General features: G+C 51.5%; 12 protein-coding genes across 12 annotated transcripts; 7 read left to right on the top strand and 5 right to left on the bottom strand.

Annotated features, from left to right (window-relative positions):
* Positions 1-292: 292 nt before the first annotated feature.
* Positions 293-1,915, bottom strand: Triagg1_8219 (uncharacterized protein; the record flags this gene model as incomplete). Its single annotated transcript, XM_062903042.1, has 1 exon — positions 293-1,915. The coding sequence occupies one exon, from the start codon at positions 1,913-1,915 to the stop codon at positions 293-295; it is 1,623 nt and encodes a 540-aa protein (XP_062752848.1).
* Positions 1,916-3,331: 1,416 nt separating this feature from the next.
* Triagg1_8218 (uncharacterized protein) lies at positions 3,332-5,165 on the top strand (the record flags this gene model as incomplete). The annotated part of the gene is made up of 2 exons (XM_062903041.1): positions 3,332-4,563; positions 4,619-5,165. The coding sequence occupies 2 exons, from the start codon at positions 3,332-3,334 to the stop codon at positions 5,163-5,165; spliced, it is 1,779 nt and encodes a 592-aa protein (XP_062752847.1).
* Positions 5,166-5,693: 528 nt separating this feature from the next.
* On the bottom strand, positions 5,694-6,020 carry Triagg1_8217 (uncharacterized protein; the record flags this gene model as incomplete). Its single annotated transcript, XM_062903039.1, has 2 exons — positions 5,694-5,925; positions 5,989-6,020. 2 exons carry the CDS (start codon positions 6,018-6,020, stop codon positions 5,694-5,696), a joined length of 264 nt encoding a protein of 87 aa, XP_062752846.1.
* Positions 6,021-6,475: 455 nt separating this feature from the next.
* Triagg1_8216 (uncharacterized protein) lies at positions 6,476-9,055 on the top strand (the record flags this gene model as incomplete). The annotated part of the gene is made up of 1 exon (XM_062903038.1): positions 6,476-9,055. One exon carries the CDS (start codon positions 6,476-6,478, stop codon positions 9,053-9,055), a length of 2,580 nt encoding a protein of 859 aa, XP_062752845.1.
* A 421-nt stretch (positions 9,056-9,476) lies between these two features.
* Positions 9,477-10,749, top strand: Triagg1_8215 (uncharacterized protein; the record flags this gene model as incomplete). Its single annotated transcript, XM_062903037.1, has 2 exons — positions 9,477-10,059; positions 10,118-10,749. 2 exons carry the CDS (start codon positions 9,477-9,479, stop codon positions 10,747-10,749), a joined length of 1,215 nt encoding a protein of 404 aa, XP_062752844.1.
* Positions 10,750-10,911: 162 nt separating this feature from the next.
* On the bottom strand, positions 10,912-11,727 carry Triagg1_8214 (uncharacterized protein; the record flags this gene model as incomplete). The annotated part of the gene is made up of 1 exon (XM_062903036.1): positions 10,912-11,727. The coding sequence occupies one exon, from the start codon at positions 11,725-11,727 to the stop codon at positions 10,912-10,914; it is 816 nt and encodes a 271-aa protein (XP_062752843.1).
* Positions 11,728-13,322: 1,595 nt separating this feature from the next.
* Positions 13,323-14,100, top strand: Triagg1_8213 (uncharacterized protein; the record flags this gene model as incomplete). Its single annotated transcript, XM_062903035.1, has 2 exons — positions 13,323-13,461; positions 13,568-14,100. The coding sequence occupies 2 exons, from the start codon at positions 13,323-13,325 to the stop codon at positions 14,098-14,100; spliced, it is 672 nt and encodes a 223-aa protein (XP_062752842.1).
* Positions 14,101-14,714: 614 nt separating this feature from the next.
* Triagg1_8212 (uncharacterized protein) lies at positions 14,715-16,601 on the bottom strand (the record flags this gene model as incomplete). Its single annotated transcript, XM_062903034.1, has 1 exon — positions 14,715-16,601. The coding sequence occupies one exon, from the start codon at positions 16,599-16,601 to the stop codon at positions 14,715-14,717; it is 1,887 nt and encodes a 628-aa protein (XP_062752841.1).
* Positions 16,602-18,941: 2,340 nt separating this feature from the next.
* Positions 18,942-19,211, top strand: Triagg1_8211 (uncharacterized protein; the record flags this gene model as incomplete). Its single annotated transcript, XM_062903033.1, has 1 exon — positions 18,942-19,211. The coding sequence occupies one exon, from the start codon at positions 18,942-18,944 to the stop codon at positions 19,209-19,211; it is 270 nt and encodes an 89-aa protein (XP_062752840.1).
* A 116-nt stretch (positions 19,212-19,327) lies between these two features.
* On the top strand, positions 19,328-20,560 carry Triagg1_8210 (uncharacterized protein; the record flags this gene model as incomplete). Its single annotated transcript, XM_062903032.1, has 1 exon — positions 19,328-20,560. One exon carries the CDS (start codon positions 19,328-19,330, stop codon positions 20,558-20,560), a length of 1,233 nt encoding a protein of 410 aa, XP_062752839.1.
* Positions 20,561-21,380: 820 nt separating this feature from the next.
* On the bottom strand, positions 21,381-23,420 carry Triagg1_8209 (uncharacterized protein; the record flags this gene model as incomplete). Its single annotated transcript, XM_062903031.1, has 1 exon — positions 21,381-23,420. The coding sequence occupies one exon, from the start codon at positions 23,418-23,420 to the stop codon at positions 21,381-21,383; it is 2,040 nt and encodes a 679-aa protein (XP_062752838.1).
* An 869-nt stretch (positions 23,421-24,289) lies between these two features.
* On the top strand, positions 24,290-26,377 carry Triagg1_8208 (uncharacterized protein; the record flags this gene model as incomplete). The annotated part of the gene is made up of 3 exons (XM_062903030.1): positions 24,290-24,400; positions 24,459-25,216; positions 25,282-26,377. The coding sequence occupies 3 exons, from the start codon at positions 24,290-24,292 to the stop codon at positions 26,375-26,377; spliced, it is 1,965 nt and encodes a 654-aa protein (XP_062752837.1).
* Between the last annotated feature and the right edge of the window lie 196 nt (positions 26,378-26,573).

Genomic DNA, 26,573 nt, shown 5'->3' with positions numbered 1-26,573 from the left:
CATGAATGGCTCAAGGGAGGACGGCGTGTTTGGCCGATGGTAACCTCCCGACAAAGTCTAGCTTGAACAGACTGGACGACTAAAGGTAACAAGAGAATACTCTTCTTGCATCGTGTCTCAAGAGGCGCAGAAACGGCTCAAAACGGCTGTGAAGCTCATGTCTCTGTTGCAATGAGCGAGTGTAGCTAGTGAGAAGCTCGTTTATCAGCTATCCAACGACACACTGATCCCTGGTGAAGCCATCTCAGACAGATGATGCCAAACATGCATGTTTGGAGAATGGATGTGCAGATTAGAACCGCCTCTTCTTCTTCGCCGGCCCCGCCGCTGCCTTTTTCTCAATTTCCTTCTTCAATTCTTCCCGCCTCCGATCAGCGCGTTCCTGTGAGGTTTCTCTGGGTTCATCTTCAATCTCTTCACGCTCTGCCGTGCGACCGCGTTTGGAATTATTATCCGCTGTTGGCGCTTTTGAGCCTCCCGTATCAGCCTTCTTCCCAATAACTCCCAGCTTCTTCGGAGTGGGAGGCTTTGCGGTCGGCCGGGCCTCCGTGTCCTCCTTCGCCTCGGCACCTTTTGGCGTCTCTGTTGCACGTATCTTTGCAGTGCCCCCGATGCGGCCTAAACCCCCTACCTTAGAAGGTGGTTTGGGTGTAGCTGGCGCGGGTACGGGTGTTGGCGCAGAGGAAGTTGTAGGATGAATCGAGGTCATTTCATCATCACTAGCTTCAGACGCTGTTTCATCGTCATCTTTCGGGACTGGTGCCGTTGCAGCCCGCGATCCAGTGGATTTGGCGTCCCGTAATGAAATTCCAGGCTTCGATTCACCCGAGCCGATATTCGCCATACGTGACGCAGGCTTTCCTGTGTTGGGTTGCGGTTCCATGTCAGACGGTGCTGCTGGAGGAGGCCCCGTCGGCAACTCCTCCTCGTCCTCTGTTGAAGCATCATCCATGATGGCTATAGGCGAGCTTTTATTCCTGGACTGAAGGTGTGGGGGAGTTGGCTGAACTTGGAAATCGTCATCTTCTGCACTTGTAGACTTAGCAGCTGGCGATTGTGATTTTGCTGTGGCGGTTGTTTGTTGTTTGGTCCGGTGCACCAGCTTTGACGTGCCCTTGAAATCATGCCACCATTTATCCAGCGCTGGTGATGCGTCCACTTGTATCAGGGAACGTCTATTCAGTCCTTCCCCAGTGAAGACATTCCGCGCAAGATCACCAACATTGGTTGGGAAATCATCAACCGCATTGAGAGTTGACTTCCAAGTACTCTGGCGAAACGGTGCCAACCCCTTGACCTTGTCTTCCGCGGTAGCTCTTGATACTTTTTTCTTTCCCGAAAGAGAGGTAAAGACATGCTCAAGTCCAGTTCCGGTAGCCTCCAATTTGTCGGCCAACTTTGCAATGACGGCGTCTTTCTGGTTCAGTGCCTGCACCAGCGATTCCACCTCTTGGTGTCTCGCGAACTGGGCCTCGAGTAGAGGCAAGACGAGATCAGTAGCAATAGCCGACGGCGGAGACTTTCTAAGATGAATAGGCCACCTGAGGGGTTGGAATCCCGGCAGCGGACAAGTAGCCACGAGGGTCAGGCCGTTCTCTCCAGCCTCTGTGGAGGAGCCTGGTGACAGGGTGAGAGAAGTCTGCTCATGGCCCGGTTGCGTGGGATCTAGGGCCGATCTCAGGCTACCAAGGAACTTGGCCATATTCTCGGGTGTGTCACTGGGGTCTATGCTTGTGTTCTCACTCCACCCCCTCATACAGATGGCCTTTCGATCCAGGCTTTCAACCCAGATGTTGGCCGTGTCCGTGATGCGAACGGTGTACGCGGCGGTGCCAATGTTAACCGACACCAGCAGCATCGGTATGTCAGATGATGTGGCCTGCGGCAACGGCCGCCAGGTCAGGTCGCCAGACATGGTGCCACCGGGAGAAGAATCTCAAAGAGACTTTGGTGAAAGAGCGGCGTTGTAAGGTCGAAAGCACCGCACCGCGTGCTTGTGAGGCAGCACCCGTGTGTCCCTAAGGGGCGTTCTCGGTGAATACAAAACAAGCTGGGGTCCTCAAGGCCGAGCAGGACGTGCGCAACGGATCTGTCTCTGCCGCAGCAGCCCTGTGGCCTATGGGCTGGCAGCAGGAAAAGCTCGTGAGACGGACGGGACCCCTCAATCTCTGGGATGCCGGCCTTGTGCCGCCGAGCAATATAGGACCGACCCCGTTGTGTCGCCCTCGGCTTCGCATCCAAAACGTGTACAAGGGCGGCACGGGAAGTCTCTCCAGAGCTCGCCCTATGGTTGAAATGGGGATTGTTCTGGAAGCGAGGCAGAACGCGTCGAGACCCGGCCAGTGGCGTCGCGGTCTGGTCTGGCGATAAGGCACCAAAGCATTAATCCTTGCTCTGCCTGGATCTTGGACCGGTAATAATTGGATGGATCAGATCAGTAGCGCTTTGGGCTCAGCCGGCAATTGGCCTGGACAGGTGGTGGCAGCTGCCGAGGTTGCGTTGCCGTCGAGATGCGGCATCATTCACACGGACTGGAGTTGCTTTGGGTCGGTGAATTTATTGCTGCAGCTTTGCGAGTGAAGGTATTGATGATGGATGGAAATTTTGAATTTTGAATTTTCCCTTTACTGTTTAATGGTGCAGCTAACAGCGCCCAAGAATTAACGTTAGGGCGGTTGGGCTGGTTCCTTCCTCTGAATCGCAAACTGCGATCGGTAGCTGCAGCTTAGTGGTGGATAAAGTAGTAGGTACAGACTAAACACAGCACCTTGTTAAAAAGATCAAGTATCGAGTACCATGAAACATGTATGATGAGATGATGTCTCCGACTCTGCGATTTGCCCACCTTCAGCTCACAGCAGATTCAATAAGGATTCAACTAGCAATTCACAAGGATTCGACTGTATTTTTAAAATTTAAGATTGCTTCAATCCAATTCGCCCGTCACCTCCAGCAGTCTCCGCCTTGTCTCGCCGTTTGGCGCAGGGATAACAAGCCACTAGAATCGCAATGGCATCCCAACAGCCAAATGATCGATCTCCGGACGCCAATGACGCAGACCGAATCGAGACCGGGCTTCATAGCCGTGCAAAGTGTAAAGCAACTGGAATATATAAAAGGCAAAATGGCCGAATGTACGCGTAGCTCTACAATTCTTCCCTACCCATTTCTTTTCCCGCCCTCGACTTTGTTCATCTACAGACCTGATTAACTGCACATGTTCTTCAAGAGCTTTCACGCTGTAAGCCGATCTCGAGTCACCACCAGAAGCTATTTGCAAACACGTTTCTCACCAACTCAAATTACATCATCAACACTGAAACTCTCCACCATGGCTCCAAAGGGTGCAAAACGCAAGACAGCTTCTCCTGTAGACAAAACCAACGGATCTAGTGCCAAAAAGATTAAGCACGAGACCACCAACGGAGATGTTCTTCGACAGCCTCATCCATTCGCTGGAGAGGCTGAAGAATATGGCATCGTGCTACGACAGTTTTATCCACATGAGATGAGCAACTCCCGAGCTCGTGCTTATAATTCTGATGAAATCACTCGGCCAATCGAAGCGCTCGTTGCGGCTTTGGAAGAAACGGCTGGGGCTCGTAAACAAGTGAAGCCCAAGGACGCGGTGGTTCATTGGTTCAAGATGGATCTCCGACATACCGACAATCGATCACTTGCACTGGCCAGTGCCAAAGCGAAAGAGGCAAATGTTCCTCTTATTTGCATGTATATTGTGAGCCCTCAAGACTTTGAGGCTCATCTCACTTCGCCCGTCAGGGTCGACTTTATGCTTAGGACGTTGAGCGTCCTGAAAGATGACCTGGCAGCCCTGGATATTCCCCTGTATGTGGAAACAGTGGACAAGAGGAAGCATGTTCCACATCGCATTTTAGAGCTCATGGAAGAATGGGGCAGTAACCATCTCTTTGCCAATATGGAATACGAAGTCGATGAGCTGCGACGAGAAGCTCAGATGATCCGCCACTTTGCAGAAAATGGAAAATCATTCGAGGTCGTCCACGATACGTGCATCGTGCCCCCAGGAGAGCTGCACAGCGGCTCTGGCAAGCAATACGCCGTATACACCCCTTGGTACCGAGCCTGGATGGCGCATATACACGAGAATCTCGATCTCCTGGAGCTTTACGATCGGCCTAAGAAAAACCCAGATGGAGTCCGACAAAGGCTTCAGAAGCTGTTTGACTGTCGCATTCCCGATGCACCGGACAATAAACAGCTCAGTGACGAAGAGAGAAGGAGATTTCGCGGTCTGTGGCCTTGTGGTGAGCACGAAGCCATGTCCAGACTGGAAAGTTTCTGCGAGGAGGCCATTGGCAACTATCACGACGAGCGAAACATTCCTGGGGATGAGGGCACATCTTGCCTGTCTGTCCACCTTGCAAGCGGGACAATCAGTTCGAGGACGTGTGTTCGAACGGCCAGGGACAGGAATAAAACCAAGAAATTAGACGGCGGGCATCAGGGCATCCAAGTCTGGATCAGCGAGGTCGCTTGGCGAGACTTTTACAAGCACGTTCTTGTCAATTGGCCGTATGTGTGGTAAGTGTGAATGGGGAGATTCCTATGAATGAGTAAATTCTAAAAGCGTATTCAGCATGAACAAGCCGTTCAAACCCGAGTATTCAAACATCAGGTGGTCCTATGATAAAGACCATTTCGCGGCATGGTGCGAGGGACGCACCGGGTTTCCCATTGTCGACGCTGCGATGCGCCAGCTCAACCACGTTGGATACATGCACAACCGCTGTCGGATGATTGTTGCTTCGTTCCTGTCCAAGGACCTGCTCATCGACTGGCGTATGGGTGAGCGATACTTTATGGAGCATTTGGTTGACGGCGATTTCGCGAGTAACAACGGCGGCTGGGGGTTCAGCGCCAGTGTCGGAGTCGATCCGCAGCCCTACTTTCGTATCTTCAACCCGCTGCTCCAGAGCGAAAAGTTCGACCCCAACGGCACCTACATCCGGAAATGGGTTCCCGAGTTGAGCGAATTGACCGACAAGGAAATCCACGATCCGTATAATCGAGGTGCTGGAACCAAAGCGAAGAAGCAGGGCTACCCCAAGCAGATTGTCGATCATAAAGGCGCAAGGGACCGTGCCTTGAGTGCCTACAAGGAAGGGCTCGAGAGTGGAATGTAGACAAGGAAAATTAGGCCCGGGAGTGATTATATAGGGAGTAATTCTATAAGTCCAAATTAATACGGAAAAGCTCATACTGAAATACTAAATATGTTTGACCCGTATCTGTACTATGACGAGCAACTTAACCGCCACAGCTTTTTGAAGGCCAAATAGTTTCATCTTCGGCTCGGGGACTATCGAGGTAGCCCCAGAATCCCCGATCATAGAGAACAAGTGGGTGCTCGTCCGAGGAGACTTTGCTAGCCGGTAGGTATTCAATAGGATGATAAAGAAATGCTCAATCAACATCACGTCCGAATCTCATATGTTCGTAAAAGATTGTCTCGAAACGGAGCCAAAACGCCTTGAATTGGAATTGCTACATGCAGCCAACTCTAGTTTCCACGCCTGCCTTCATACCCGAGCTATTCCCTGCAAATCAGGTTAGTTAAACCTGCTTCTTCCATATCCCATGGCTTCTCCTTTTGTTCGGCATTGTTGTTGTTTGTTTTTTTGTACCTCTTCCAAATTTTTGTTCTGCAAAATTTATCGCTGAGCGCTCCAGACGCTCTTGACGAGACCGTCGCGCTGGGCCAATCGGTTCAGGGAGTCGTCGGACTCGCCCATGGCGCGGATGAAGCCGCAGAGGGCGTAGACGTGGTTCTCGCCGGGGACAGCGCGGCCGTTCTCGTCGACCTTGGCAATGGAGATCTGGACAGAGCCGTGGTCCTTGGCCTTGATGATGCGGTTGGTAGCACTGCACTTGCGCGGGACGTAGCTGGATCAACAATCAGCATTTCGACATTCCTCCAATATGCTGCGTAACGTAAAATCTCCTTACAGGTCCACGATGTCGCCACGGTCGTTCTCCATTTCGGCTGTGTGGGAGGGGGGTAGTGGTGATGTTAGAGGTGTGGTTTGGCGGGAAAAGTGTTGTCGAGAGCCGTTTGGTGGGATACAGCGAAAATTCGCCCAGGAAATTTGACAATGGCCCATGAATTTCGTGGGGCGGGGAGGGCTTTCTGTGCGTCAGCTGACCCGTCATGTGACAGCGTGGCGTTCTCGCGACTTGCGGATCGCCCCGCTTTTCGCCAGCGCTCTTCGGGAGGCGTCAGCGACTAATGGATGCTAAATGATGTGAAGGATTGTTGACAACACCGCTCTGTTTGTGTGGACAGGACAAGGCGGGGATACAAGAGACGGAACCGCATCTTTGCGCCGGAAGGCTTCTCGGATCTTTATGATTGTGGCCTCACGTGTCCATCATCGTGCTGCGCGTCAACCATCTGAGATGCGCTTTGCGCTCTCGGAGATTTGCTGTCGGCGTGATGGCGTCTCCTAATGCCTTTCTCCTGTCGCCATCACGAAGCAGCAACCAGAAATCTCACTTCTTTCGCTCGTCGTCGCCGGATCTACCAGCAGTGGGAGACATATTGTCGCCCAATGCCAAAAGTTGGTCTCTAAAGCATGGCAAACAAGCGTTGGTCATTTCATCCGACGAGGAGACGGAAATCAACAAGGCGGGCAACAAAGAACAAACCCAACCTCTACCTTTTGGCCCGACTCCCTCAGTTTCAACCAGATCTCGCACCATGGAACCCGATGATAGTTCACTGCTTATAATTGAACCCCCTACCACGCATACGCCAAAGGCTCGGAGACACCACGCAACACCTCCTAAATTTAGAGCAAAATCAAGCTCTCCCGTGAAAGATGAGCGCTGGAAAATGTTCAAATCCAAAACAGAAACTCCAAATAGTGGTATTGATGAGGCAATGTCTATGGAAATCGACCCTGTTGAGCCGCCATCTGCTCAACAACCAACATTCAACTCATCTTCTCCTGCAATCAGACCCAAATCTACACGGGCCGAAAACGATATCAACGAGCCACTCATGCTAGAGCCGGCTACAATTCGACGCCTTGACTGGACCCCTCCATCAAACAAGGCCGCAACTATTCTTCCGCTAGATTCCCCCACTATTGACGGCCTACATTCATCAGGAGAGGCCCGGGAAGCGTCCAAGAGTTTTGAGCAGATTCTCGAAGCCTACAAGTGCACCATGGATAATCTGCAGCAAGACATCAGCACGCCCTCGGATGAAGATACCAGCATACTGAGAAAGCGAAAGCTTGTCGAGCTTGTTACGACATCTGCAGCACCTGCAGAGCCGTCTCCTGGGGTGAAAGCCAAGGCTCCTGTGAAGCAGAAAGCACCCAAGAAGAAGCCACGCACACTAACGGAAATTGCAACGTCAGCGTATAGAGCGCCAGATCCTTCAGAACCAGCGCCGCCAGCTTTGGATGACAGCGCTACAAGCACAACCAAGGAGTCAGATGTGCCAACCACCAAAGGAGAAAGCGAAGCGAAGCCGAGGAAGAGGATATCCAAGGGTGCAGCTAAGAAAAAGAAGAAAGCAACTCCACCCCCGCCACCAATTCTGTTACCTCCAACAGAGGCGCTCCAAGAAGTTGCAAGGCAAGATTTCGTGTTTGGAACATCAAGCCAACTAGCAATTGAAAATTCGCCTACTTTTCTACGAGAACTTCACGCTGCAATGAGACGCTCGAATCAAACCGAGTACATAGATCTCGATACTCCCCTTAATAGCGATGGCATCGAGCCTCCGGAAGGAAAGAGGCTATGGGCCGCTGCTGCTCGCGATGTTGACGGAGATTTATTCGACCTTGAGATGAGCAGAATCATAGAAAGGTCATCTCAGCTGCTGCCTGCAGCATCTGACGACGATCCGTTCGGTTACACCGGCGTCGACAGGAAGATGACTGTTGCTGCTATGAGTGTCAATGGTGTCGATACTACTTTACAAAACGAACCCCTCGTCGACTCTGCCGTTGTTCCGCAGCACAGAAAGGCTGAGCCTATCGAATTAGTGGACGATGATTCGATGCTAATAGGTAGTGATATCTCTACTGGATCACCGATACAACGGCGCGTCAAAGCTGCTGCCAAAAGCCAACCCATAGAGCCAAACCCTTGCGGAGACGGCAATCCGCAGCAATCCGAGCACCTTGCTTCAAAACCCTCCTTCGAATTGTTCACAGATACTCAACTCTCCAAAGAAATTGCCTCCTATGGCTTCAAGGCGGTCAAGTCGCGGCAAGCCAAAATATCGCTGTTGGAGCAGTGCTGGCAAGGCAAAAATCAGCTAGAGCACCCTGGTTCCAAGAGAACACTCACTACCTCTGCCGTTACAGGAGGAAATGCTGCAACTACTGAGGTCAAAACCCCTCGAGGACGGCCAAGGAAGAATAGTGCCAGCTCACCTGAGGTGCACGAACCGCCACCATCCGCACAGGCGCCTGTTTCACCATCCAAACCGCGAGGGAGACCTAGGAAGGCCTCTTCTACTACCAAACGCACCACGGCGAGCACCTCCAAAGGCAAAAAGATGTCGACAAAGTCTGCAGCGGAAGCATCCGAGGCACGAAAGCCCAAAGCAGCGACTACCAAAGTTGTTGTGGAAATTCCGGATTCCGAATCCGATAACGATCGCGGCATGTCGCCGGATCCGAGCTCATCTCCCGAGTCTAACTTCTCACCGCCGCCAGCAGTCGACCTCTCCCTGTCACTAATGGACGATACAGATCCGGCACTGGCGCTCGCCTCGACCCAGGATCAGTCTCTTAGCTACGAGTACATCACTAAAGCTGTACAATCGGCGCCGAGGACAACCGACCCTGCAAATCCTTCATGGCACGAGAAGATGTTGCTCTATGATCCAATCGTGCTAGAAGATTTGACTACGTGGCTGAATTGCGGGCAATTAACGCGCGTGGGGTTTGATGGCGAAGTCAGCACCATGGAAGTGAAGCAGTGGTGCGAGTCAAAGAGTATATGCTGCCTGTGGAAAGTGAATTTGCGTGGCAAAGAAAGGAAACGATATTAATATAGCAAGAGCATGGATACGGACGTATAGGAGTTTTGGCGGGTTATAATTTCTCTTGCTCTTTTTCTATGGCCGTTTTATAGTGTTGTATAGAAGTTTTTGTATAGTATATGCCGTGATGTTTCTCACAACGCAACGTTATTCACATGTTACTCATGACTTTTATAGCATATCAATAGCGCTGCCCGTGGCCCGTTTTATCTCCGCGTGAGATGAGATCGGGGCCCCATTTCTCGGAGCACGGAGTATTGCAGATTAAAGTAGAGCCAAAGATGGTGGCCTTTCCCCGCAAAATTGAACCGTTCGAACCGGACCTCGGCTCGTCGCGACTCGGTGCAAATCATCAGCGAGATCAAAAACACCCCCTTACAAATCTCACCCCCAATTCGCCGGCTTCTCTCCTCTCGCTCTCTCCGATTCAATGAATCTGGTCTCGTGTGCCGTCACCAGATCGTTGCCTCGTCGTGTCAGCAGCTTGGCTTCATCTTCATCAGCACACAGACCGGCCGTTGAGCATCTCCGCGCAATCCAGCTCACCACCATCATGGCCTCAAAACCGCCCACCTGGACGCGTCTCTACTCGTCGCCCGCATCGCCCCAGAAGGAAAAGGACCCAAAAGCAGAGAAGAAGCCGATTCCGGAGCCGCGGCCGAGTTCTTCCATTGTGCTGCTGTCTCCCACCAACGAGGTCCTGCTGCTACATCGGGTCAAGACGTCGACGTCGTTTGCTTCGGCGCATGTGTTTCCTGGAGGAAATCTGGATGCGTTTCATGATGGCGACATTCCGGCGCCTGGAGCGCACGATCGGCATGTTGATGGCCCGGCGTATAGGCTAGGTGCTATTCGAGAGTGCTTTGAGGAGACGGGTATTTTACTCGCTAATAAGGATGGCCGGTTGGTTGATTTACCGCAGCAGGAGAGGGATGAGGCGAGGAAGAAGATTCATGGGAGTCAGATTAAGTTTGCGGACTATTTGAAGTCGATTGACGCAGAACCTGACCTAAGTACGATATCAGAGAATTTCCCTATGCTCATCGGCTGTTCATTAACAATGTGCATTAGATGGGCTCGTACCTTTTACCAGATGGATTACTCCCGTAGGAGTCCCAAAACGCTTCACCACTCAGATGTACTTGTATTTGATCCCCATCTCACGCACCGGCGTGCCATCCGAGATGCTGGTCCCAACGCCCGATGGTGGAGTCGAACACACCGAGGCTCTATTCGCTCCTCCGCAGACGTTCCTTTCTCGCGTCGCCGCTAACAAGATGATCTTATTCCCGCCCCAATACTACATTCTCTCGCTTCTCACAAAGTTCCTCAAGGGTCCTACGGCATCAGTAGAAGAGGGGCCCGTGTACTATACGAAGCAGCGCAGAGCGCTACTCAAGTTTCTGAGAGCGACTCCCACGGCGGACACGGACAAGGGGAAAGCGCACGTCACGTCCGGCATCTCGTGGGCCGACAAGGTGATGAGCCCGTACCACTTGTTTGTCAGGAAGAGCGACAAGAGGGTTGTCCTGGGCCTGGAGAAGCCGGGCCTTGAGCTCAAGGGTTCGGATAGGGGAGGGGATTGGGAGAGGGTGGTGTTGGTGAGCTTTGGCAAGGCTGGGCCTTCTCAGGTGGAGGTTCGGTTGAGAGAGGATGTGCTGAGAGAAGAGAAAGAGGCTTCTCCAGAAGGGTCGAAGCTATGAAAGTATTGAATTGGTGAGGATAAGTTAGTGAAGGTAACGGGCATGGTAATCTGTGAATAGAAGCGAATTATATCTTTTCCATTATAGCAAGCGATGTATCGTGTAGCTAGTAGCAATAAAATGCACTCATCTTGTGCCCCCCAAAATAATAAGCTAAAATTGCTACTTCTTTGAATTCCGAATAAACGCCCACTCATCTTCATCTCTTGGGACGGGAGTCCGTAACTGCTCCGTCAATCTCGCAAATAGCTCCGAGTTTCTTTCCACAGCCCTTGTATTTCTCTCCATAGCCTCAATAAGCCTGTCCCGATTCATATCTTGGTGGTCGATTCTTCCATTGGAGGTATCCGCTGGTACTTCCAATATATCCGGCACTTCGTTATTTGGGGTGTCTGGTGGATTGGGAGCAGCGCATGGCTTGTCCTTTTTCTTGCCTTTCCCACTCGTATTCTCAGGCAGTGTTCGCTTCCGTTTGCCCAATGTGGGATCACTCTGTTCATCTTGAGAGGCAGAAGCTGTGCTTGGGTCCTTCTCCTGTGAAGTATTTTGTGGGTTGATCTTCTTTTCTTCAGCCTTGAATGGCCTGGTATAGTCCTCATTGTAGGCATATGAGCTAAAGTTGGCTCTCGGGTATTTCGATCGAATGAGCCTCATGGTCTTCTTGCTCTTGAAGAGAAGCCCCTTGTAGATGATGCGGAGTGCAACGTAATGTGCCCACGTTACTTGGGTGCTGGTCATGTTTCTGGTGATCCAATGGTTTGTGATTTTGCCAATTGTCGATGGTGCCAGTGAAGCATGCTCGACGAGGTGTGGCCAAGTTTCAACAGCCTCATCGTCCCAGGTCTTGTAATTGGCCATGTATGCCTCCTTCAGTCGTTTGAAGAGTGTCTTTTCCTCTGGAGATGCAAACATGCATGGTGGGTATGAGGGTTCTTCTTCTTGTGCCTCTGGCCTGGCTGTTTCCGTTGGCCGAGGCATGGTTGGAGATGTAGAAGATACTAAAGTTTAGTATCATTCATGCAGGATGAAAAGGCAAGATGGAAGAAGAGAGAGAGTGAGTGTGAGTGAGTGAGAGAAGGTATTTAAGGCTCTCAGAATATTGCCCAAGGCGGTCGAGGCACACGTGCTTTATCAATGCCATCACCCGTGGTAGAGAGCATCGCGGCCTGATATAAGAGGCAGGAATTTTCCAACTGGAGTTTTTCTTCAGTGAGAGGGGTGATCACTTCCAGCTATTCGAGGAATTAAAGGTTGATGTTAAGTGATTTGTTTGAGAAGGGCTGTTATGTAGGGGACAGAGATAGATCATGGAGTCAGATTGAAGGCACATTTCTCTCGTAGATCTAGTCGATCTAGTAGCGCTAGATATCGCTACTATCTCGAGTCTAGATACCTATTTCGACGTATATCACGACTAGATGAAATGAGAATATACAATTAATGAACAATATCCAATACCACGAGTCAAATCATACAGTTCCCCTGGGCCAAGGATATTTTATATAGGGTAGGCCAGGTGTTTCTATTATGAGACACTGGACATTGATGCTATTTGGAGTGTGAGAGTGACATGCAGACATGTAACTTGTAAGCATAAGGTACTAAGGTCGCTAGATTTATGCAGCAAGGCTCCATTGAGATAAATTACATAGTATATCAAGAGAGATTGGACGCTATTACTCTGAGAATTGAGAAGCAACTGAGAATCTTCCTCACGTGGTACCAGATCTATCAAGGTACCAAAGAAAAGATGCACATGCAGCAGCGGGATTCTGTAGATGGAATGCGGAGGGCCAAAAAAGGGAAGTAAAATATCGATTAGGGCGAATGAGAGCGAAGAGAGAAAAAGGCTCGGCGCCGGGTCTCTGCGTCCTGCGTGCATTTGAGCAAGTTTTGAATCGTCGCACAAGTTGGATCAGGATGTCCCGAAAGCGGCCATAAAGTACGTGTTAGTATAGAGTCTAGGTGGTGTGAATTCTGGACAAGGCAATTCTTAAAGACGGAGGTTGCTTTCAGATTGAGATGCATGAAACATTTATAAACAACAATGTATGGCTAAAAATAACAAAGGTTGGACATCCATGTTATTCATCAAGTGTATTAACTAAGCATGAATCACTCCTCTTAGAAGAGACGCACCTAATCTCTCTCTCTCTCCTCTATCTCCTCCTCCTCTTCCTAGAGCCAACCCGGTGCGAATAAACCCCCCCAGCAGACAGCGGTCAACACAATTATTTGCTCAAAAGAACCGAATTATCGAAAAAATGGGCCAACTAATGGGACGCTTGGCTTCCCATTTGCTCCAGTCGGTTATGCTCAAAACAAGCTTAATCGCTTGCTAGCTGCTTAGCTCCTCTTCTCCCTTGATGTCTTCCATGTCTTGGGTGCCACATGGCTTGGGTTCCTGGACTTTGTTTTCATTCCCCCGTTTGCGGATATATAAAGATGCTGTGCATCCCAATCTTTAGCTAGCACTGTCTTTTACTCATCTGCACTTGGTCCTTTACCCTCTTCTTTTTCTCTCCGTCTAGACTCCCGCCTCTCTTAATCATCCTCCTCTTCCTCCATCAATCATGGCCTTCAAGACTCTCCTGTTTGGCTTGGCCGCCGCACAAGCCGTCACTGCACACTTCAGTGTTGTGTATCCCGAGTGGCGAGCCGATACCCTGGCTGAGAAAAACATGGACAAGTACAGCCAATGGGAATATCCTTGTACGTCTCTCCCAAAACACCACAGCTCACCTCGTTCCATCTCCCATCCATCACCTCCTTATTACCTACACCAAGAAATTCTTTTCACTGACCATCACATAAATAGGCGGCGGTGTTCCCTACAACGCCAGCGGCAACATCACCAACTGGCCCATCAACGGAGGTGCCGTTGAGCTCGAGCTTCACCACCCCTGGACATACCTCTTCATCAACCTCGGCCTGGGAGCAAACACCACAAACTTCAACATCTCCCTCACCCCCGAACTCCTCAACGTCACCGGCAAGGGCACTCTCTGCATCGACAAGCTCCCCGTGGCCCTCGAGGACATCGCTGAAGGAACTCTGGCGTCTATCCAGGTTGTCACGAGTGGCGATTCTGGCAGCGCCTTGTATAACTGCGCCGATGTCCGACTCACCAATAACACTACGCCGAGAAAGTGCTCAACCTCGGATGGCATGGTTGTGCACACAATCAAGGATCAGTCGGACAATAGCACTTCCCAGGATGGCGCCGAAGGCGCTGACAGCGCCGACACGGAGGACAAGAAGAATGCTGCTGGCCTTCTAGGCACTGACAAGACTGTTCTGACAACAGTTGTTGGACTGGCGGTTGCATTCTCTCTGGGATTGGGCATCTAAGGTAGTTATACGGGATGGATAAGAAGATATACGATATAGATGAACAAAAGGACACGTTAGATACCACGAATTGAAAGATAATGATATTAATGCAGTAGCGGTATCTGTCAACTCCTGATGCGTATGCTTTCTGTCGATATTGCCATGCAAAGGTCAAATAATAATAGTACAGGAAATGTAAAACTATGTACATGTGGTTTCTCCAATGTTCAGGTATCATGAGTAAAAAAAGTCTCGAGAGGAGAGAGCAAAGATAAAAAGAAAAAAGGAAATAAGGAAAGGAAAATAAGCAGGAAAAAGAAAAGGAAGATGGTCGTCGATTTCTTCTTCCCTGCTTCAGTCAGTCATTGCCGAAACGCATATCTGCATGCTGCTTACTCCGTTTCATGTCCCATCCTGTGCCGCTTCAAATACGCTTGCCATCTGCTCTTGTAAATGTCGTATATATATACTTCCGAAATGAACTCCAGATCCCAATGTTGACTGTCAAAATGTTTGAAAAGAAGATGACCCGAAACGATGAAAATGCAAAGGGTAAAAACAAATATGAAACTGTAAGAGGAAAAGAGGAAAGGCGTCTTGAAGACATCTAATTCTTGTATGCTTCATCTTCTTTAGCGAGCTGTAGTCGTCTGCTCTAGAGCAAGTTCTCTGACGATCCTCTCCATCGTGATGCGCTGGGCTGGGTTCGGCGCCAGCATATCCTTTACCAATCGTTCTAAGCGGTCCTTTGAGTTTAACTTCTCTCTTGCTTCGTAAATCTCCGTCAGCCAGTCCCGCATCTGGTTTACAGCAGGCTGGCCATTGCCGTATTGCTTATAGGTAACAGGCGCCGCTTGGCCGTGGATCTGAGCAATTTGCCAGTATAGGGGCTTGGGGTGTTGTCTGCGCGCGCGCGAATCTGGGAATTTAATGAAGCGCATCGTGTACAGCATCGTGACGCCCAAAGCCCAAACGTCTGATGCTGGACCTCGGCTTTTGCGAGTGATGAACTCGGGCGGGATGTAGTATGGAGTGCCACCCCCAGAAGGTGAGCTTGCCGCCAACGTGGTCAGCCCAAAGTCGCATAGCACGGCACCACGCTCAGGTGAATACAAGATATTCGCGGGCTTGATGTCATTGTGTACCAGTTTGCGACCGTGGAGGTAGCTGAGGGCGCTGGAAATATCACGTAGAATTCGAATGGAGTCTTCTCGTGTTCCTACAAACTCATCATCGCCCTTGTTTCTCCACCTGGCAGCGGCAGTAAGGTCCTTTGCGTCAATGTGCTCCATGTAGAGACTTAGAAATCTGGCATCACCCCCGTAGTAGCGTACAATAGATTCGTGTTGCAGGTCTTGTTGGCTTTGGCACTCTCGCAGCCACATGTCTGCTTGGCGGATCACGTTCCGCTCATGTACCAGTGGTTTGTTGTCAGGGTTTGCAACCCTGGTCTTGAGTACCTTGACGGTGACTATGTTATTCGGCACTTGCGAGTGTGTTGCAGTGTAGACTGCTGACAGAGCCGTCGACGCAATGGGCTCGCGCTTGGTCAACTGATATTCGTCTAGTTCACATACACTGGGTACGGCAATCGTCTCGCCTTGCTCTGCATCCAAGAGAGCATGGGCAGTAGACGCAGACAGTTCCTTGCCTTCCCTCGCGTTAGGAAGGGGGAAGACGAGGGGCTCTGCCGGACCTAAAAACATGATGACGCCGTCATCTGGTCCGTTGCCGGCGTCCGAGATGCGACGTTTGGCTCTTTTGATGTCTTCATCCGGAGTGAGGGCTCTCTTCATGCTTGCGTTGACCTGGTCGGAAGTGACGAATGATAGTGACGGTGAAAACGAGTCCTCGGGTACTGTTAACGAAATTGGCTCTTGGTAAATTGTAATTGGCCGCTTTTCCAGAATGCGAAAGTCCAGTACTGCAACATCTCTCACTTTGATCCTAAAGGTGCCTGGCCTGAGGCCTTTGGCGAGACCCGGGTTGATGACATGGCGTTCGTTTGGTGGAGGGCTGCCGGCGGCGGAATGAGATATTCGGCCCAGCAAGATGGGCACATCCGATCTGTTCAGGAAGATGACTTTGTCGCTGGCAGGATCGTAATAGAGTTCGCACCACAATGGCGGCCGTGACAAGTCGTCTTCGGCGGATCCCGGTATTCTGACTGAGAATTTGATGTCCTTGGAGGTCTGAGTCACCGCCAGGACTTTGTGTTCAGGCTTGTCCGAGGAAGCCACTTCGGCGCGCAGAGCTAGCCACTGGCAATTGTCGCTGCCGGGGCTCACTGAGCGCGTGCCGGGAAGCTTGGTGAGAGGCCGCACGAGGATGCGGATGCCTTGCTTGTGGTGGTGATCCTCGACTTGCAAGACGTCAAGCGGGACGGCCTCTGGGTCCGTGGGGATACTTGGCTCGTCGACTCCGACGCCGTGGAATCGGGCCTCGATTTCTGACTGGGAAAAGGGCTCTGTCTTCTCTTCCGAGACCCCCTCCGAGGGCTCGGCCCTGGATTCGAACATGAGGATGGCAGATGGTGCCTTGCCAAAGGCCCATGTACCGTTTGGCGATGCAAATGTGTCTACAAGACAGCACCGAAGTGGTGATGAGCAACAGTGAGTGCCTCAGTAAGAGTGGAGGGGAGCAGGCAAGCAGGCAGGCAAGCAGGCAGGCTGGTTGGGCGGAGGTGGAAATAAGCGTGCGGGAAGGGCTGAGGGTACGTTGGATGTACTGGTAGTAGTACTCAGAAGCCTGGGGGAGCTCCAACAGGCACTCGTCCAGGCAGAAGCCGGTCAAGAGGGATCAGGACGTGGGAAAAATAAGGCAGAAGAGCTGCAGCGGGGTCAAGGGAAGGGTGCTTGTGCAAAGATGTGTCACAGCGGCAGCAGAAATAAAACAACACAACGGCGGTAGGATTTGGTTGAAAAAGGAGAGAGAAGAGACCGGCTTTCGTCCAGGCGCACAATAAATGCAAGGAACGAGCAGCCAAAACGCTATATCATGGTCATGGTCATGGTAGTAGCCAGTGTCAGATGGCCTGAGTGCAAGACGAGGTTGCGGGCCTGGTGATGGGAGTCTCAGCCGCTACAAGCAGTCATGGACAGGTACAAATAGGAACGCTTGAAACTGGAAAAAAGGCAGCCAACCACCAAGCCAGTGGGCACCGGGTGCCTTGCGGACCGCGGACAAGACGCTGGACTGCACGCGATGAGCAGCGACGGGGCGGGAACTAGATTAACAAGCCAGCAGCTGGTTGGTCTAGCCCCCAGAAGAAGAGCGGGAGATGCTTGTATGCGAGTGCTCGGGAGGGCCACACAGAGCCCTGACAAGGCGGGATTGGTAAGTTGGGCCTGGGGCAGAACAGGCCTAGAGACGATGGCCAGACGATGGAATGAGGCGGAGCGGCGTTGATTCGACTGCGCCTCTTGGAGCATATTCCGCAAGGCCTCTCCCACTCTCCCACTCTCCCACTCTCCCATGAGGCTCATCTGACCAGCGATAGGAGTGAAAGTATCATTTGCACCAGCACTTGCTGCGCAGTGACCTTTTGGCTAACTGGAAAGGCGCTTGCTGACGAAACAAACTTTGATATTCATCACATTTCTCACCGCGATGGTGGGAAAGTAAAATAAATGGCATCAATAGATCAGGCAAGGTCGGTAGCAAGCAAGCAAGTGATGAGAACAGATCGCATGTGCGCAACTCACCGGATCTCTTCCACGCTGGTTGGTGCTGTACTATGAAGCCATCGCACGAGAGAAAGAGAGAATGAGAGCTGCTTCGGCGCTGACTCATCCGCACGTGATACACCTCAGAGCGTTGATGATGAGATGAGAGAAAGAGGAGAAGAGCCTCAACCGTCAGTGTAGGTCGTGCGAATGACCGTAAATAATCATTCGGGATCCGGTGAAAACTGTATTGAACTGAGTTTGGCGCTCACGGCATCCTGCTGATCAAAAAGAGGAGGGTTGTCTCAGCTGCCTGGAGGAATGCGACTCTCGCCCTCTGCCTCCGTAATCGTCAGCGTGAAGCCGTCACGATGGGCGTCTCGTGTTGCTGAGCAGAGGCCACCAGTACCTGGCCATGAGGTCACTTGCCGCTCGAATTCTGAGAGCTTCTAGCAACGGTGGCGTCGAAAGGCGAAAAGGACTGGCAAATGGTGCATCAGCCACAGCCCTCTCGGAAGCGATGGGCAGGCGATTGGTACGAGCGTCATCCTTTGGGCAGATTTTTCTTCTCCCGACCGGGGTGCCAGAGTTTGTCGCCGCCGTTAACGGCCGCACCAGCTGAACAGTGTGGTGTGCGAGAACGCCACTGTAGTTGAGGCTATTGGCAGAGAACAGGGATGTCGGTCCATGTCGGTCCATGATATCAGCAAGGGGGTGATCCATGTGTTGTCTGCATAGGAGTGGGCCGGATTCCAACCAAAATGTGCGTGAGTGAAGTGTTTATGCGCACACACGCACACAAGACGCAGCAGCGCTAAACGCGGAGATGGAAGAAGTAAGAATTGAGATGGTTCTGTAAACAAATATTGCTGAAGAGGCTCTGCATAGCGATACTAGAACATGGCGGGTTAATCGATTACACTCATTGGCCAGCATATCGAGTACGGTAGCAACAATAACAACAGCGAGATGAGAGGGTGCGAAACCTCCCAACCCTCCAGCCCTCCAGCGTTGGTTGCGCTATGATCCAACCTGAAAAGCGGCCATGCATTAGCGCGCACAGCCCAAGCTTTTCAGGATTCAGCCACCGCCCCCTGATTGGACTCTCTCGGTGGAGCCGGCATGGCGCTAGGAACAATCTAATCTCGATCAGATCTAGCGCCGTCTGCAGCCGAAAACGCCAACCAACCACAGATGGGCAAGTGGATGGCAAATTCGCTGCCTCAGGCCGCAACGGTCTCACCATCGGGTGCTTGGGGCAATGGGTATACGCGCGCCTCCCCCCAGCTGCTGCACTCGTATGAGATGAACCTCAAGGGCCCTGGCGACATCACTCTGCAACATATACAGTTCTCCACGCAATCATCACGAAGACACGAGCACAGCACTATCAGTCAGTTATTGCTAGTGGTACTCGTCAGTGACTCCCTCGCCATGGCCATGATCTCGAGTATCTCGCTCTAATCGAGCCGTCTCTCCATGACACCTGGGCTCCTTGTTTGACACACTTGTTTTTTGCACACAATCCACCCAACTCGCACTTCCACTTCTCCGTCCCCCTCGACGACCCGACTTACAACATGGACGATCCCGACCTGTCGTGGCCGGCCTGGAAGTTTGGCCTCAAGAGGGACGATTTATTTACGACATTACACGACCAGTACAACACCATCACCTACACCCTCCAAGACCCCGAAGCCTTCCACCACGACGTCTACGAAATCTCCCAGCATGCGGACACGGCCGAAGAATTCCATCGCTTCATGGCGGCTCGGCAGCGGCAGCGGATCACCGAACTCGAGGAGTCTCTTGAATCGCTCGCTGTAGAGATCATTGCCAACCCGAAGTTGATAGGTTCTGACCAGTGGCAGCACGCCGTCCAGCTCTTTCGTACCAAGTCCTACGATTCCATTGTTAGATATTTTGCAAGCTACCTCCCCGACGATTACATTGAGCGCCATGGACCCGGTTCCGTGGCGTCTACGTCATCGTCCTTCTCCGAGACCGATTCTATTCACACCACCAGCACCAAGGCCAGCAGCGCCGCCGATGCACCCTACTTTGTCGACGACGACGATTTCTTTCCCCATGGCTCCCTTATGGCGGAGCCTTGCGCAATGAATGCGCCAGATATGCCTCTTTCACCCGAATCCGAGGGTTCTCCAGCGGAATCCGCTGATTCACCAACATTCACATCAACCAACCCACCCTCGCGATCCATGTCCTTTTCCGGCTCGGACTCTGGCCGATTAAGCGCTCGCTTTATCAGACGGTCTTTGATTCGCGACGATGACGACACATCTCAATCCGACGACTGCGATACCACAGTCACATCTGTCTGTGATTCTGCAGAGACTCGATCTTCTTTCGACCCCGCGGATGTCGCTGACGACAAGGAAGAACTGCCTGTGCGCATTGTAACAGACGGTGATGAGGACGACGATGAGTTTCCTACCGCTCAGCTTCCCGAAGACGATTTCTGCACTTTAGACTCATTCGATACCCCAACCTCTTTCAACAATACCTCCTATGATACCCTTGAATCCGACACCCCGACCCCCAGGCAAGTTCCTGAATCATCAAGTTATCTCGACTATAAAATCCCTACGCCACGAAAATTATCCCCATCTCAACAACGTCCATCTTACCGTCGCTCCCCATCACCAAAGTCATTACTTGGTCGGCGACGAGAGGGGAGCCCTTCCCACGACGTGCGGAGGAGTCCGGAGGAGGCGCTTAGCAGAATACAGAAGCAACCGCTGGGAGAATCTATTCGGAGGAGACCCAAGAGCGGGAGGAGATGGGGTGCTTGACTCGAGGAGGCAGGCGATCGGCGCAGCGCGCTGTACTTGTATATATACCATGATGCTGATTGTACATATCTGTCGTATGACACTAATGATTTCAAAACCAAAAAAGTCACAGCCTCTCGCCTGTATGCGGTGATGTCATCAACTATGACCCCTGGGGTGCGCTACTGCTATTAATATCAGCATTAGCATCGTCCGGTAAGTTTCTATGATGGCCTTGATATTCTTTTGTTTCAAATTTCTTTGCTTGTTCTGGTGTCGAATGAGCGCAGCTCATCACGGCTCTCGGAACCTGTGATCACAGACATCACTTGCGCAAGGGGGTCACATGGAAATCCAGGAACCAGGCTCTTTTTTCGCAGGTACATGACGTCACGACCCCTTGCAGCTGGGCTTTAATTGTCTAAGTTCTTCTTTATCCTGCGATTCCATCGGCCGCTTTATTTGGTTAATGGGCGTTTGTTTTATCGGTGTTGTGTGTTTTTGGAAGTGAGGCTGAAAATTGTGCTAACTGCGTATGTACGACAACGTGGCCCCCCCTTGACTTGGTGCCCATCCATGTCAGCCCTACGGCGCCTTAGATGGGATGGGATGCCTCTGGAGTTTGACTATAGATGGTTACCTTTGATTTTTCCTTCTTCTTAACAGAGGTGCGTTTCTTTTAGGTAAGTTGTGTTTGATTAAATGTTTTACATAAACGGATGATACCCTTAGGACTATATAGTAATACACAAGACATCATGCTTTACAAATCATCTGTTCAACTGTCCTTCCAGGGAAAATAACAGTAAAAATGGCATGTGATCGCTACACTTTCTTCTCTCTAGACTAGATGAGGGTTGAGATATGGCAGCTCCTTGATGTGCTCGCTCCAAATCGCGAGCGGATCCTTCTTCTCGCCCGCCTTGCCCTTGTCCACGCCATACAGATACGGCTTCTCGTTCGCGTAACACGCTGTTTCCTGCTCGTCAGGTAGTTCTCCGTGCAGGATGAAGTTCTTCGCGATGGCATCCGTGCAGTCGGACTTGTCTCGCGATGAGTGGCCATAGCCGTGGTGCGCAATCAGGCGAGCGTTGGTACCCATTTCATTGAGCAGTCGTCGGCCGTTTCGCAGCGGCGTGGCAGGGTCATATGTTTCCGCGATGAGAAGGACGGGGTTCTTGAGCGTTACGTTCAAGTCGCCGCGGTATACTTCGGCTGGCGTGGGCCAATACTCTGTGAAGCGCTGGCATGGGAAAACAGAGAAAAAGCGAGAGTTGCCCGAGATCCAGGATTTGGCAGTCATGTTGGCCCATAGAGATTCCCACCAGTCGAGACCGTCCTCGGGCAGTGCGGCGTCATATCCATCCGAGCAAATCACCAAAAAGGTCAGCTCGTCAGTTGAAGGTCTCTTGTTGGGAATGGCTGGTAGGGTAGGATCGTATTCCCATGCTGAATGTTCGAGCATGGCGGAAGCAAGGGTGGCATTTCCAGCTTCCAACTCGTATAGGAGGGATGCCAGAGCGGGCCATGAGAATGCATTATAGAGCGAGCTATAAATGGCACCCACCAAGGCAGAGTATGTGATGATGGATGGGCCGCTGAAGGATGTATATCCGACCACAGGCCGTGTAATGAGGGAAGTGACGAGGGTCTCCATACGAGATTCCAGGCTCCCCAGAGTGACAACTTTGCCATCAACTGGCTTCGCCAGGTCACAATGCTCGGGTCCCGCGTTGATGCACTCCCCAAGGAAGCCATCGTGCCATGCATCAGTGGCATTGTCCAGAGCAGTGAAGCCAAACCCACCCAGAAGCCTGTGGTCTTTGACATACTCGGTGCCGTCCAAAATCATCCTGCCAACGCTCGACGGAAACATATTTGCGTATGTCTGCCCAATGCCGGTGCCATATGAGATCATGTGTGCCGTGAGCTCATCCTCTCCAAGAGCCTTGCGAATCTCTTCCAAATCGCGCGCAACAAAGGCCGTGCTGACGAACCGAGGCAGATCACCGTGCGTCTTGTAGCAGGCACCGAAGATTGCCTGGTTCATGGCATCGGCGACCTCGAGCTGAGCTCTTGGCGAGCCGACAACCTCGCGATACTGTCCAGCAAGCAGAGACCAGTGATCTCTATCGGCGTCAAATGGGAAGCAAGAGAGGGCGGGAAGAGTCGTGTTGACACCTCGAGGATCCCATCCTAACACGTCGAATGCGCCACCACTGAGACGCTCAGTGAAGATTTCAGCGGATCGCCAGACCAGAGACGTTCCGCTGCCGCCGGGACCACCAGGTTCGACAACAATGGTTCGCTCGCTCTTATGGCCAGCGGCGGGCTTGGAGCGGCCATGAACAGGGGCGAGTCCAGAGACCTGATACTTTGTCACGGCAAGTCGAGTGATGCGGTGATCGGAAGCGTTGGTGTAATCGAGCGGAACATCAAGCCATCCGCACAAGTAGATGCCGCGTCCAGCGTAAGGGTCGTGCTTTGAAATAGCATTCGCGTCTTCGTCCGTCTTGTTGCCCCAGCTCCAGTGGTTGGGGTTTGGATCAAAGAGCTTCGACCAGCTCCGCACTGGACGGCTGTCGTCAAGAGCTGGAGGAAGCGTCTCACTTGTGCATGGAAGGAAGTGGAAAGGATCATCTGACTTGGGGAATTTTCCATAGGGAGAAGCTCTCTTGTGGCCATGGCCGTGTTGGCGATGGCGATGGTCGTGGTCATGATCAGGGTGATGAGGGAGATGAGGCTTTGAATGAAGGCGGTAGAGTCCCGCGAACAAGACAAGACCAGCAACACAGGCCGCCCTGAGATGCCAGGACCTGCGTCTTCTGGCTTGTGGTGCAGAAGCACCCGCCGGTAACGCTGTGTTTTCCACCTTTTCCATCTTTATCTATCCTCCTTGATTGGAGTTTGACAAAGGTGAGAGAGAGGAAGCTTGGGATCAGCTATGAGCTTGTCTTGTTCGGAGAGTTCACGCCATTTTATGCTAACAAAGGTACCCGGAGACGCGCACGCAAGTGACCGGGGGCTTTTGTTAGTGGCCGATACGGCATGCTGAGGACGGGATGAGTGAGGGGCGGATTAAGACGGTACATGTACTCGTACACGCGAGATTTACTCAGAGATCCTGCTGGAGAGCACAAACAGCCTAATTGCCGTGTCTCAACCTGGTGTCTTGATGAGAAATACTACTATAGTTTACAAGAGCGTGAGCTTAGCGGTACGAGTACGCTTGTATCCTTTGTTTAACACGCAAGATCCGCACTGTACAGATACGGTGCCTGTATATGGCAGATTATGCTGGTGGCTCCTTTACGCATTGGCCTTGTCACCACCAGCGGCATCGTGGTGCCATCGAAACCTTGGCTTCTAATCTGTTGAGAAGAGGTACTTCCATAATTTGTCTCTGGTCGGTATCGTCTTAACAGCTGTGATTTTAAGCTTCGGAAACAGTACCCCGAACCATTCGTGCAGATGGAATTGTTGTTTCTAGTACAGTGCATCTAACCTGCACAGTATATTTGCATCGTGTAAGACTCCGTCCCCGGAAAGGGGGGCTTGTGTCTCTCATTGGGATATAAGATCGACAAAGTTAGCAACCAAACGCGCATCTACACCTTTCAATAATATCGGGTCTCTCCCAGTCTTTTTCACGCCATTGCTGGGATTATCGAAATATCTTCCTGTTTGTCCCAGCGGTGAACGGCAAACCTGAGAGGCGCCTCCATCCTCACGTCTTTACCCCGCCCAGCCATGTTGGTGAACATAAAGGCCGTCTCGTCCAACTACGGCGACTGGGAATCGCCCATCTCGGCTGATTTTGTGGTTTCCAACGTCAGGTCTCTGGCAGCTCCTCGTGTTTGTGTGAGTAGACTCTGGATACGAATACCATCTATCAAAAACTAATCGCACGCTTCAATAGCCACGCACTGGACGGGCTTATTTTACAGAAACCAATGGAGCGCGAAGAGCCATTGTGCAAGTTGACAAGGATGGCAGCCTGAATCAAGTTCTTCCTCCAGATGTGAGCTGCCAGAATGCCGTCTATGAATACGGCGCCAGTTTGTACGATGTCCTCCCAGATGGGCGGCTCATCTTCTCGGACCAAGACAACGCGGTGAGGATCTTGGAACCAGGCGCCAAATATTCCTCGGTGCTGCTCAAATCTCCCGTGCTGCGGTACTCCAGCTTCAGTGCAAACTCCAAAAACCAATGGGTACTGGCAATTGAGGAAGACCACACTGAGAATACCCCAACCAAAATCAGAAACTATCTCGTTGCAATCAACATACTGACTGCCCAAGTCGAGAGAATTGCCTCGGGCGCAGACTTTTATTGGATGCCGCAATTCAATGCAGAGGGCGACAGGATTGCATGGCTGGAGTGGGACCACCCGAATCTCCTTTTCGACTCCTGTAAACTATATACTGCTGATTTTTACTTGGCCGGCACTATCCGGGGCAGACGACTTGTTGCCGGTGGAAAGGACGAGAGCGTCACCGAGCCACGATGGTGTGTTGATGGCAATACTCTGTTCTTTGCCCAGGAAACCAGTGGCTATCGTCAGCTATACAAATTAAAGCCGTCTATCTACGAAAAAACAGGGATTAAGCCAGAGAAGATTAAGCTCAAGGGCTTGGAAACGTCTGAGCTAGGAGAAGTCCTGTTATTAGAGGGAAGGTGAGATCTTGAAATCAACGACCCTGATTGTTTTGAGAAGACGGTATAGTCTAACGTGGATGTAGCCGTACTTTTGTGCCCGTCACGGAAAGGTTTCTGGTTGCGGCCGTGTCGTCAAACGGCACGCAACGCCTCGTAACCATAGATCTACAAGACAATTCGTGGAGGGAGGCAGCTGACGGAGACCGGCTCTGCGATATCATCTGGGACGCTGTCACTCGATTAGACGACACTCATGTTCTTGTAGTGGGCAGCGGAACCGATGTTCCTCAGGCGCTACACAAGATAAATATCCACCAACCCGAGCATAACGGAATCCTCCGCCTCTCTATTGATGAACAGTTTCCAAAAGGGCTCATCGCAAAGCCCCATGCCGTCTGCTTGCCCTCCAAAGGATTCCCAAATCATACCATCCATGGGTTCTTTTGGGAACCGACGAGTGACAAGTATAAGCTGGACGCGAGCGTCCCATTCCCTCTCATCATATATGCCCACGGTGGTCCGACCGGTCACAAGGGCCCCGGGCTCTCATACCGAATTCAATACTTTACATCGCGGGGATACGGCTTCTTCGCCCTGAATTACGCTGGATCTACATCATATGGGCGAGAATACAGGAGTTCTCTATGGGGTAATTGGGGCCATGTCGATGCTGCGGATGCTGATGCTGCCGCCAAGTATTTTGGCCAGATTGGCTCCGTCGGAAAGATTGGCATCACAGGCCCCAGCGCTGGCGGCTACAACACTCTGCAGTGCGTAACCCGCTTCCCCGACACTTTTGCTGGAGCTGTTTGTGCGGCTGGCATCTCGGACGTGAAGAAGTTTGATGAGAAAACCCACAAGCTCGAGTCACATTACTCTGCGAAGCTCCTCGGGCTGACAGAGCTCATGAGCGACGAGGAGAGAGACGAGATCTACAAGGAGCGCAGTGCGCTATTCCACGCTGATAAGATCAAGGCTCCTCTGCTACTGGTCCATGGCCAAGAAGATATAGTTGTGCCCATTGAACATGCGCGGTTGATTGCGGCGTCGCTTGAAAAGAAAGGGGAAGTTGTTAAGCTTGTGGAATTTCCGGGTGATGGACACATGCTTGGGCGTCCAGAGAGTGCAAAAGGATACCTGGTGGAGGAAGAGAAGTGGTGGAGGAAGACACTACTATGAAGAGTATGAGGCAGCGACTTGATGATGGGTAAATATTACGGCACGCCTGTTGGCATCTAGTAAAGAAAATGAATGGTATTTGAGTAGAAATAGATGATTGAAGAAAAGCTTGTCCGTATGAATAGGTCGACAAATGATATTAGTTGCTGGATCTGCTAATGACTCACTCACTCCACCAGGATTGAGCACGCAACCT

The sequence above is a fragment of the Trichoderma aggressivum genome (assembly GCF_033847375.1).
Source record: "Trichoderma aggressivum f. europaeum strain CBS 100526 chromosome Unknown scaffold_039, whole genome shotgun sequence".
Lineage (NCBI taxonomy): Eukaryota > Fungi > Ascomycota > Sordariomycetes > Hypocreales > Hypocreaceae > Trichoderma > Trichoderma aggressivum.
Note: the sequence above shows the minus strand (reverse complement) of the source record. Positions and strands in the feature narration are given on the sequence as shown.